This window comes from Dendrobates tinctorius, unplaced genomic scaffold (assembly GCF_039654945.1).
Source record: "Dendrobates tinctorius isolate UK_male_01 unplaced genomic scaffold, ASM3965494v1 ptg000149l, whole genome shotgun sequence".
Classification (NCBI taxonomy): Eukaryota; Metazoa; Chordata; class Amphibia; order Anura; family Dendrobatidae; genus Dendrobates; species Dendrobates tinctorius.
Window position 1 is genome coordinate 4,226,478 of NW_027361816.1, and position 13,007 is coordinate 4,239,484.

General features: G+C 46.5%; 1 protein-coding gene across 1 annotated transcript in view; it reads left to right on the plus strand.

Annotated features, from left to right (window-relative positions):
- The window catches only part of LOC141049790 (uncharacterized), a 73,179-nt gene extending 69,923 nt beyond the window's left edge, over positions 1–3,256 (plus strand). Inside the window, exon 3 of the mRNA XM_073546553.1 lies at positions 3,187–3,256. Coding sequence (XP_073402654.1) covers positions 3,187–3,256 — 70 coding nt within the window. The remainder of the gene's footprint in view (positions 1–3,186) is intronic.
- The last annotated feature ends 9,751 nt before the right edge of the window (positions 3,257–13,007 follow it).

The following is a 13,007-nucleotide window of genomic DNA, read 5'->3' on the forward strand; positions in this document are numbered from 1 at the left end:
GGAAGACGAAGAAGAATGTAAAAAAAGGAAGTAGAAGAATGTAAAAAAAGGAAGAAGAAGAAGAAGAATGTAAAAAAAGGAATAAGAAGAAGAAGAAGAAGGTAAAAAAAGGAAGAAGAATAAGAAAGAAGAAGAAAGAAGAAAGAAGAAGAAGACATACATGTCTGGCAAAATATAAATGAGGCTAACATAGTCAATATCTTTGTAACTCCTAACATCTTTAAAAAAAAAGTTTAATTCCTGCTATTCCATTTGATTGGGCTAAACCTCTATGGCTTTAATGTCTCCTCCACCTCCCACAATACATTCTACATTATTCTTAGTTGTTTTTCTTCATGTAGAATTAACCTACAAGGAAAGAAAGGGTTTTTTTTAATTCCGATATTTTGGCCCCATTGACTTGCATTGGTTCCCGGTATCGGAATCGGCGATACCGATACTTTTTTTTAAGATCGGCCGATCCATTCCGATCCGATATTTTCAAGTATCGGCTGGTATCGCTCAACTCTAGCAATGAGAATCTTCACCTTGTTCAGCGCTTTCTTAGCTCCCTGGTGGACACTGGTTTCGCATGTGCCGGGCTGCAATGAGCGCTTGAGAGATAAACTTTCCGCCCACTACTTGCTGGAGACAAATACGATGCCCTCACTGGTGAATACTGCAAGAGAAAAACGGAAAAATATCTAAAACGCACAAATTTACCCTCTTACTCTAGTGATAGTGATATTATACATAACATGAAGAAGATCTGGGACCCTGTCATCATTTCTACCTGCTAGTATTCTCCATAGTGTGACAAAGACAGACCAACTCTTCTTTCTTACAATCCTGGGCGATTTTTTGCATAGTGCCATTCATCTTTTAGCCTTCCTAGAAATACATAAATAACTTGATAACTAGTCAGCACCACTTCCTTTGTTGAAATGGTGTGTGCAAAGATTCAGAGCATCAGTGGGACATGACAATTTCCTTTGACACAGGGAATGGTAACACTCAACACGGTCAATGTTTTTGACATATCTTCAAGGGATTAACACAGAAATGGAACACAGCAGATTTTTGAGAAAAAGTCACCCACAATTGTTATTTTATGGGGGAAAAGCAAGTTTTTACTTATAGGGGCTGTCAAGTTTATAACTTATCACCTTTCCATATATAAAATAGAGACAAGCTTAGGGCACTACAGATATTATATATATATATATATATATATATATATACGGTATATATATATATATATATGGGATCACTAGCCACACAGTTGAAAGGCACAAATGGGGAAGAGAACAGGGAGTGTGTAGACAAAGGCAAGGATCGCCATTAATAAACAAAACTGAATAAGATTTATTGAAATTCAAAATTGCAAGCCAGACAAAAAACACATTTAAAAACAGTTAAAAAGCCCAAAGGCTAAATATATGTAACGCTGTACGCAGCATTCAATCCGCAGCAAATACTGAATGATTCCGCTACGTGGATACATGCCCTTAGACTTGTTGGTAGAGATATTTGGATAGGGATCATCCGGTCACATCATGGTGTGTGGAGGTATTGGCACCCAACGCGTATTGCGAGACAGCATGGCTTCCTCAAGGGAAAGTCTTTCTGGTGGGTCCTTATATGGTCCTCCAGTTGTTCCACAGCGGCCAGATGTTACAGCATAGTGGAGGGGATATTATGAAATCCTGTCTCCACTATGCGTCCTAATACGCGAGTGACACACCTGCTAATCCGGACAGGCGGCATGTCTTTTTAAATCGCAGCATGTTTGTTTAGCTTGTGGAGATGCTCAGTCTCAGCAATGTAAACAGCCTACTCTATGGATACGCTGCGGCGATTCCGGATGTGTTCAATGAGCACAACCAGAATCACCGCTCGTGCAGAAGGGGGCAGGGTTTGGGGCGAGGTTTCCGCTCCGTCCAAAGTGCAGACATTACGGTACATGGAAACGTACCCTTATACAGCCTTACTCACCTGGATCTCTGTGTCCTTCCATTGTGATTGTTGTATCCCTCATTTTTGCGATACCACTATATTTGACTTTGCTTTTCCTACTTTCTATCAGGAACTAATCTTGTTTGGGGGCCCAATGGTTAAGGATTATGCTCCATCCCTTACTGTCCATGTCTATAATATATAAACTGTGTTATATGGACTAATATTATCTTTAAATAGCCATTTTCCAGGACATTTTTCGGTGTGCAATATCCTAGCACACCCAGGTGCACATAGTGGAGGAGTCTGGTGGGTCCTTATATGGTCCTCCAGTTGTTACTTACATTTAGCCTTTTTGGCTTTTTTTTAACTGTTTTTAAATGTGTTTTGGTGATTGGTGGGGGTCCCAACATTTGAACCCTCTCTTATCTATACCTTTATACTTATCCCATGGAGCAGCCCCTTTATAATTGTCAGAAGCGCTTACAAGAACACTTTAAAGACCTTCACAATTTGCTTTCAAGAACATTCTGGCTGGTAGTAGTAACTACAGAAATAGCTGCATGGAGCCAAGAAATTCTGTTCTTCCTGGGTCTATGAAGATTTCATAGATTTCTTCCTCGCATCCAAAACACAATAATATAATAATTGAAATTGGTAGCAGTGTAATCGGCTGGGGAAATTAAATCTGCCATCCCAACTGGGTACAGGGGGATTGTCACATCTTAAATACAGTGTGCAGAGCGCTGAAACAATGGGAAATAAATAATAAATGATTCTCACAGGCAAGTTGTGAAGGCTGGAAGGGTTTGAAGGAAAAGCTCAGGATGTTCTCGCGTAGCTTTTCTTCCATAGTTTGGTGCCAGAATCTGCGTTCCACAATACTATGAGATTAGTAGGGTGAACGGCGAGGAGCAGATCACGAGAGGCGTCCTGGCTCCACAGCCACTGCATGTCTACAGGAAAAACATGGGAAAATGTTATAGGAGAATCAATAATTGAAAATCACAAAACATCATAGAATCATAGAATGTTAGAGTTGGAAGGGACCTCTAGGGTCATCGTGTCCAACCCCTTGTTGTAAGCAGTGCAGGATTCACTAAACCATTTCAGTCAGATGTCTGTCCAGCCTCTGTTTGAAGACTTCCATTGAAGGAGAACTCACCACCTCTTGTGGCAACCAATTTCATTGATCACCCTCACAGTCAAGAAGCTTTTTCTAATATCTAATCTGTATCTTTTCTCTTTCAGTTTCATTCCACTGCTTCTCGTGTTTGCATGCGAAAATGTGAAAATGCAGATATTTGTAGACAGCTATTAAGTCTCCTTTTAGCCTTCTTTTTTGCAAGCTAAACATTCCCAGATCCTTTAATCGTTCCTCATAGGACAAACTTTTCAGTCCGCTCAACATCCTGATAGGTCTCCTCTGAACTAGCTCCAGTTTTTCAATGTCATTTTTACAACGTGGTGGCCAGAACTGGACACAGTTGTGTGAAAAAGTGATTGCCCCCTTCCTGATATTCTATTCTTTTGCATGTTTGTCACACTTTAATGTTTCAGATCATCAAAAAAAATAAATCAACAAAGATAACACAAGTACTCACAAAATGTAGTTTTTAATTGAAGATCTTTATTATTAAGGAAAAAATTAATTCAAACCTGTGTGAAAACGTGATTGCCCCCTATACCTAATAACTAGAGTTGAGCGACTTTTGGTTTTTTAGGGTCGCGTTTCGTTTCGTGAAACCCGACTTTTCCAAAAGTCGGGTTGAGCAAGATCGTCCGATTATAGGGAAAAGTCGGGGTCGTCCCGAAACACGAAACCCAATGTAAGTCAGTGGGGAATAAAAGTCGGCAGTGAGAGGAGGACAGGAAACACACCTACAGTGCCCATTTGAATGCCAAAAGCATCAATTCTTCTTACTTAAGCTTGTCAACCTTAATTAACTTCATAATACAAGTTACGCACTGAAAAATGGGGGTTATTTGGCTAAAGTTGTGGGGGGGAGGGCTGGCTGCAGGTTTTCATGTGCCCTGGGCGAAAGAGCGCCCCTTTAACACATACCACAACTCATCATGCTCCGATACGGCAGAGAAATAGCGGTATAGTACAATGAAAAATACCTCACTTTTTACATCTCATGACGAGGCCCATCTATTTCTCCATACAGAATCATTGGTCCCATATAATGTTTGAAACAGTATATGATGAGCTCCACATAATGCTACAGTATATGTTGGTCCCCATGGATGAAGCTCCACTGTCTTATGGGCCCAAATAATGCTCGAAACATAATGGGCCCCATTTCTAATGCTCTAGTGTATAATGAGCCCTGTAAATGCTGCTCCAGTGTCTGATGTCCACCTTTGGAATGTTCCAGTGTATGGTGGGCCCCATCTATCATTCTCCAGAGTATAGTGCTCCCCAAAAATTGCTGTCCCAACATTGAAAACAATCAAATAAGTCTCCTCGCTAGGGAATCCCTGTACTTGTCTGGATTCCTCGTCGTCCCCATCTTCCATCTCACTGCACAGTATTTCAACTTTGCAAGTGCTGTGATCCTGGGCAAGCAGGGGGGGCCCACTCGTTGGCGACGGCACTGGCACAGGGCCCCTGATAGTACGGTGGTGTGTCTGATGGCGGGTGGGCCGAACCTGCACTTTCATCTGCAGCTTCCTCTTTGTCACCGTGTAAGATGGAACTGTATATGGGAAGGGTAACCTGAGTTTCATCAGGGTCAGATTCAGGTCGTGTAGCGTGCGAGGGGAATGTAGTGGTCTGGGTCAATGTACCAGCAGATTCATCGAGCAGTGGCTGGGCATCAGTGCACTTGTGTCGCCCCCAGGAGTACGGTCGCCACAGTGGCATTACCTTCTTCCTAGGGAGTGTGATGTCATGCTTGGGAGCAACGAACGATCTCTCTAGCAGGTTAACTGATTGGGCGGCGTTATTCCCACGAGTCATGACCCTCCAAACAGCGTTCATGAAGGCAAAGTGTTTGTTTTACGTGGGCAGTATGGTTGCAAAGCTGAACCTTAAAGGAATGTCCAGAAGGGCACCACCAGGAGTGGAGCCTATGGTTAAATTCGACTCCACCTGGGAAACCTCAACCATGCCAGCTACAGAACAGATGCACACATTGCAAGCTTAATTCCGTTAACGAACGAGACTCCGTCATGCCCCGCGGTCCGAGTCCGGCTTACTAGAGGGACACGTGAGGCTCTGGCACATGAGATTGGCCAATAACTGGTGTGTCATGCCCTTACATGTCCGTGGCTGCATGTGCGCTACACTGAAAAGGCCAGCGTTTGTCGCTTACAGGTGCAGATAACCCTCTGAACAACGTTAGTGATGGGGATCACTGGTTACAATTATTACCCGCGAACAATGATTTCCCAGTAAGTGCAGGTCAACCGCAGTTCCGGAATTAGGCCTAACCGTCATTCCTGAAAAAATGAAAAACTTACGTGTGCAAACCACAGGTGCTGTAGCTTGCTTAACAGCTCGCCAGCCGTTCTCACGCCCAGTATGGATTACACGTGATTGCACAAAGGTGAGAAAGGGTACCGTATCCCCAGATAACATGTATGGATAGCGTACACATTCAAAATATATGTCTATACATCAGGAGGCAGGCTCAGACGGTGTTAGGCCCAGTATGGATTGCACGTGATTGCACAAAGGTTAGAAAGGGTACCGTTTCCCCGGATAACATGTATGGATAGCGTACACATTCAAAATATATGTCTCAGGAGGCAGGCTCAGACGGTGTTAGGCCCAGTATGGATTGCACGTGATTGCACAAAGGTTAGAAAGGGTACCGTATCCCCGGATAACATGTATGGATAGCGTACACATTCAAAATATATGTCTCAGGAGGCAGGCTCAGACGGTGTTAGGCCCAGTATGGATTGCACGTGATTGCACAAAGGTTAGAAAGGGTACCGTATCCCCGGATAACATGTATGGATAGCGTACACATTCAAAATATATGTCTCAGGAGGCAGGCTCAGACGGTGTTAGGCCCAGTATGGATTGCACGTGATTGCACAAAGGTTAGAAAGGGTACCGTATCCCCGGATAACATGTATGGATAGTAGAGTTGAGCGAAACGGGTCGAAAAATTTCAAAAGTCGCCGACTTTTGGCAAAGTCGGGTTTCATGAAACGAAACCCGACCCTAGGATGAGGTCGGCCACGAGGTTGGCGACTTACGCGCCAAAGTCGCATTTCAAAAGTTTGTTTTGTGCTCTTTTTCAGCCAATCAGGATCCACGGACACTGTGGGCAACGTGATGACATAGGCAGGGGTCACCACCATCTTTCAGAAGGGCATGCAAGTGATTGGCTTGCTTTGGTGGGCATCACAGGGGGTATAAAAGGGCGTGCACGCCGACCGCCATCTTACTTCTGCCGATCTCAGTATAGGGAGAGGTTGCTGCTGATTCTGTAGGGAGAGCGTTAGGCAGGGAAGAAGACAAAAAAACTGCTTCTGCTGCTAGCGATTTGGCCTGCACAACACACCAGTCACTGTGTGTGCAGTGCAAGGGGAGGCTATATAGTGGTGTATCAGTGGTGTTGGTTGTTGGGCTGCCTTCTAAGGCTTCCTGACATTCCTGCATTGCTGTTTACCCACTGCTCCGCAAACTGCTTTTTTAAAAGCAATCCCAATTTTTTTTTTTTGTCCTGCTGAGAAGAAAAAAAAACTGCTTCTGCTGCTAGCAATTTGGCCTGCACAACACACCAGCCACTGTGTCTGCAGTGCAAGGGGAGGCTATATTGTGGTGTATCAGTGGTGTTGGTTGTTGGGCTGCCTTTTAAGGCTTCCTGACAGGCTGGCATTGCTGTTTACCCACTGCTCTGCAAACTGCTTTTTTAAAAGCAATCCAATCTCCCTTATCCTCTAGTCACTTTGGTCACAGCTGTGCCATCGAGCCTGTCACATAGCGCTCAGATATTCATTGGACTTCACACAATCCAAAAGTGTCCAGTGTCCACAAGTGTCTGCAGAAATTCAAAATCTCCCTTATCCTCTAGTCACTTTGGTCACAGCTGTGCCATCGAGCCTGTCACATAGCGCTCAGATATTCATTGGGCCCCACACAATCCAAAAGTGTCCAGGGTCCAAAAGTGTGTGCAGAGATTCAAAATCTCCCTTATCCTCTAGTCACTTTGGTCACAGCTGTGCCATCGAGCCTGTCACATAGCGCTCAGATATTCATTGGGCCCCACACAATCCAAAAGTGTCCAGGGTCCAAAAGTGTGTGCAGAGATTCAAAATCTCCCTTATCCTCTAGTCACTTTGGTCACAGCTGTGCCATCGAGCCTGTCACATAGCGCTCAGATATTCATTGGGCCTCACACAATCCAAAAGTGTCCAGTGTCCAAAAGTGTGTGCAGAGATTCAAAATCTCCCTTATCCTCTAGTCACTTTGGTCACAGCTGTGCCATCGAGCCTGTCACATAGCGCTCAGATATTCAGATATTCATTGGGCCTCACACAATCCAAAAGTGTCCAGTGTCCAAAAGTGTGTGCAGAGATTCAAAATCTCCCTTATCCTCTAGTCACTTTGGTCACAGCTGTGCCATCGAGCCTGTCACATAGCGCTCAGATATTCATTGGGCCTCACACAATCCAAAAGTGTCCAGTGTCCAAAAGTGTGTGCAGAGATTCAAAATCTCCCTTATCCTCTAGTCACTTTGGTCACAGCTGTGCCATCAAGCCTGTCACATAGCGCTCAGATATTGATTGGGCCTCACACAATCCAAAAGTGTCCAGTGTCCAAAAGTGTGTGCAGAGATTCAAAATCTCCCTTATACTCTAGTCACTTTGGTCACAGCTGTGCCATCGAGCCTGTCACATAGCGCTCAGATATTCATTGGGCCTCACACAATCCAAAAGTGTCCAGTGTCCAAAAGTGTGTGCAGAGATTCAAAATCTCCCTTATCCTCTAGTCACTTTGGTCACAGCTGTGCCATCAAGCCTGTCACATAGCGCTCAGATATTGATTGGGCCTCACACAATCCAAAAGTGTCCAGTGTCCAAAAGTGTGTGCAGAGATTCAAAATCTCCCTTATACTCTAGTCACTTTGGTCACAGCTGTGCCATCGAGCCTGTCACATAGCGCTCAGATATTCATTGGGCCTCACACAATCCAAAAGTGTCCAGTGTCCACAAGTGTCTGCAGAAATTCAAAATCTCCCTTATCCTCTAGTCACTTTGGTCACAGCTGTGCCATCGAGCCTGTCACATAGCGCTCAGATATTCATTGGGCCTCACACAATCCAAAAGTGTCCAGTGTCCACAAGTGTGTGCAGAAATTCAAAATCTCCCTTATCCTCTAGTCACTTTGGTCACAGCTGTGCCATCGAGCCTGTCACATAGCGCTCAGATATTCATTGGGCCTCACACAATCCAAAAGTGTCCAGTGTCCAAAAGTGTGTGCAGAGATTCAAAATCTCCCTTATCCTCTAGTCACTTTGGTCACAGCTGTGCCATCGAGCCTGTCACATAGCGCTCAGATATTCATTGGGCCTCACACAATCCAAAAGTGTCCAGTGTCCAAAAGTGTGTGCAGAGATTCAAAATCTCCCTTATCCTCTAGTCACTTTGGTCACAGCTGTGCCATCGAGCCTGTCACATAGCGCTCAGATATTCATTGGGCCTCACACAATCCAAAAGTGTCCAGTGTCCAAAAGTGTGTGCAGAGATTCAAAATCTCCCTTATCCTCTCGTCACTTTGGTCACAGCTGTGCCATCGAGCCTGTCACATAGCGCTCAGATATTCATTGGGCCTCACACAATCCAAAAGTGTCCAGTGTCCACAAGTGTCTGCAGAAATTCAAAATCTCCCCTGTCCTATAGACACCTTGTACCTTGTTTTACATTACTATATAGTTTGTTGGATTTTGTCTACATTTCTACCAAAAATGAGGAAGGCTGGTGGAAGCGGCCGTGGAATTGGGCGGGGGTTGGCAGCTGGTAATGATGGTGTTGGTGGTGGATCTGATGGTAGTGGCAAGAGCAAAATAGGACCGAATGCAGGAGGTGTTGAGCCTGCGTCATCGTCTGGCTACATAAGGCCTCGAACGCTTAGTTTTCTAGGAGTTGGCAAACCGCTTTTAAAGCCAGAGCATCAGGAAAAAGTTTTGTCTTACATTGCTGACTCAGCCTCCAGCTCTATCGCCTCCTCTTCTTCAGTTGTAAAAAGTAAAAGCACTGAGTCGTCATTGGAGGCTCATGTTCATGAACCACACCTTTCCTTGTGTCCTTCACCCCAACCAAGATTGAAGGATGACGCAGGCCATACTACTGATTACTCCATGGAGCTGTTTTCACATACCATGCCTGGATTATCAAGTGAAATGGTGAATTACCCAGGCCAAGATGAATCTGACATGGAGTGCACTGATGCACAGCCGCTGATGGATGATTCTGCTGGTACATTCACTCAGAGCACTACATTGTCCTCGCAGTGTACAGAGCCAGATTCTGACCCTGATGAGACTCAGGTGCCCCTTCCCGCACACTATACCACCATACACGGTGACACAGAGGAAGGTGCACATGACATAGAAGAGGAGGTGATGGATGACCCAGTTGTTGACCCAGATTGGCATCCATTGGGGGAAGAGGGTGCTGCTTCCAATAGCTCAGATGAGGAGCATCCACAGCAGACATCGACATCGCAACAGCTGTTATCTGGCAGGCCCGGAGCACTCCAAAGACAGGTTCCAAACATCAAAAGAGTTGCTGGACAGCTTGTCCAGAGGGTCAAAAGATCACAGCGTGCTAGGCCGCAAAATGTCTGCCAAAGTAGGAAGAGTGCAGTGTGGCACTTTTTTGAACAAAATCCTCATGATCAGGCCAAGGTTATCTGTAAGAAGTGCGCAAAGACCTTTAGCCGAGGGAAAAATCTGAAAAATTTGAATACCAGTTGCATGCTTAGACATTTAACCAGCATGCACTTGCAAGCGTGGACACAACACCAAACCTCAAGTGCCACATGTGCAACTGATCACAAGGAAGGTAGTCAGCAACGCTACATTGTTTCCCCCACTGTAAGCCCACCGGTTAGCACAGCAGCAAATGTTGAGGTGTCGTTGCAATGCCACAGCAGTCAGGGAATCCCACTGTTATATCAACGAAAGACTGATTCTAGGCCATCAGAAAGAACAACAACTCCATCACCATCATCAACCCTCTCTCAGTCCGCCCTGTCCACCGCTACTTCCACCATATGCAGCTCTCAAGTCCAGCTCACCCTCCCAGACACTATGAGTAGGTCAAGAAAGTACTCAGTCTCTCATCCGCGTACACTGGGTTTGAACGCCCACATTGCCAAACTAATCTCGTTTGAGATGATGCCCTTTCGGTTGGTGGAAAGCGCAGCTTTCCGCGAACTCATGGCCTATGCAGTACCACGCTATGACCTACCCAGTCGCCACTTCTTCTCTCGCAAAGCCATCCCAGCCCTCCACCATCATATGAAAGACCGCATTGTCCATGCACTCAAGCAGTCAGTGAGCGGAAAGGTGCACCTCACAACTGATGCATGGTCCAGTCGGCATGGCCAGGGCCGTTACGTGTCCATCACTGCGCACTGGGTTAATGTGGTGGATGCAGGGTCCACAGGGGACAGTGCTGCCTAGCCCACGGTATAGGAAACAGTTGGCTGTAGGCGTTCGACCCTCCTCCTCCTCCTCCAGAAGCGAAAGCTCGTCCACAGAGCGCAGTCGTACGAGCACTCCATCTGCAGCTGCCACTGTTGCACACGATGTGTCTCCCTATCGAGCAGCTAGTGGAAAGCGTCAGCAGGCTGTGTTGCAGATGGTGTGTTTGGGCGACAGACACACCGCCGAGGTACTGGCCGAGTACTTGAAGCGACAAACTGAGTCATGGCTGGGCAGTGTACATCTTGAGGCAGGCAAGGTAGTTAGTGATAACGGCCGTAATTTTGTGGCAGCCATAGCCCTTTCAAAACTCAGCCACATACCTTGCTTGGCTCACACCTTGAACCTGGTGGTGCAGTGCTTCCTCAAAAATTATCCGGAGTTAACAGCCCTGCTCCATAAGGTGCGAAGACTGTGCGCGCACATCCGCCGGTCGCCTGTACACTCCGTTCGTATGCAGAAGCTGCAGCGATTGCTCCACCTTCCCAACCACCGCCTCATTATCGACATTGCAACAAGGTGGAACTCCACCCTGCACATGGTGGAGCGGCTGTGCGAGCAGAGGCAGGCCATAATGCATTTGTGGGAGGATACACGGCCAGGCACTTTGAGAGCAGACATGGAGTTGACAGGTGTGCAGTGGTCGAAGCTGAAAGACCTCTGTAAAGTCCTTCAGTGTTTTGAGGAATGCACACGGCTGGTAAGCGCAGACGACGCCATCCTAAGCATGAGCACACAGCAGCGGTGATGATTCTCACACGAGCCGTACGGGCCGGGGGCAGCTTGGCAGAGGTGTTCGTGGTGCACACAGCAGAAGTGGCGTTGGAGACAGGGGTTTCATGACAATGTTGTGGACTGATTTTTCAAATACCGCTCACACAACTGGTAATACTGCATCGATGGAAAGTGACAGGAGACAGCAGTTGTCAACTATGGTTACAAACTACTTTTCCTCCCATATCGATGTTCTCCCACACAGGTCATTCCCCTTTGACTATTGGGCCGCTAAACTGGACACCTGGCCTGAATTGGCCCAATATGCCTTACAGGAGCTCGCTTGCCCAGCTGCAAGTGTGCTATCGGAAAGAGTCTTCAGTGCAGCTGGATCAATCCTGACAGAAAAAAGGACCCGTCTGTCAACCCAAAATGTGGATGATCTAACCTTCATTAAAATGAACCATGGATGGGTTTCCAAGGATTTTGTCCCACCTTCCCCTGATGACACATAGGGTGACAGAAAAATGGCTTGCTTTGGTCCACCTCTTCCTGGGACTTCACCTATTTCGCCTTTTGCATCAGCTGAATGTCCAACATCAACATATGCCACTTTCTAAAACTCCCTAACTGTGCTGCCTCCCCCCCATGGCCGTGGTCACCACCTAGCGCACGACACCGTGCGAGTGCCGTTGCCCTGGACAGGTGGGTAGGCCGACTCTTGGGCGCGGGCACTGGCACAGGGTCCCTCATAGTGCAATCAAGTGTCTCTGATGGTGGTGGTGCACACCCGCCATCAGACACACCGCTGTACTATGAGGGGACCAGTGCCAGTACCGACGCCCACGAGTGGGCCCCCCTTGCTTGGGCAGGGCCCCAGCATTTGCAATCTTTACCTCTCCATGCTCCTCCGCTGTGTAATCTGGGCCGTCAAATCCATACTGTGCCTGACACCGTCTGAGCCTGACTCCTGATGTATAGACATATATTTTGAATGTGTACGCTATCCATACATGTTATCTGGGGATACGGTACCCTTTCTAACCTTTGTGCAATCACGTGCAATCCATACTGGGCCTAACACCGTCTGAGCCTGCCTCCTGAGACATATATTTTGAATGTGTACGCTATCCATACATGTTATCCGGGGAAACGGTACCCTTTCTAACCTTTGTGCAATCACGTGCAATCCATACTGGGCCTAACACCGTCTGAGCCTGCCTCCTGAGACATATATTTTGAATGTGTACGCTATCCATACATGTTATCCGGGGATACGGTACCCTTTCTAACCTTTGTGCAATCACGTGCAATCCATACTGGGCCTAACACCGTCTGAGCCTGCCTCCTGAGACATATATTTTGAATGTGTACGCTATCCATACATGTTATCCGGGGACACGGTACCCTTTCTAACCTTTGTGCAATCACGTGCAATCCATACTGGGCCTAACACAGTCTGAGCCTGCCTCCTGAGACATATATTTTGAATGTGTACGCTATCCATACATGTTATCCGGGGAAACGGTACCCTTTCTAACCTTTGTGCAATCACGTGCAATCCATACTGGGCCTAACACCGTCTGAGCCTGCCTCCTGAGACATATATTTTGAATGTGTACGCTATCCATACATGTTATCCGGGGATACGGTACCCTTTCTAACCTTTGTGCAATCACGTGCAAT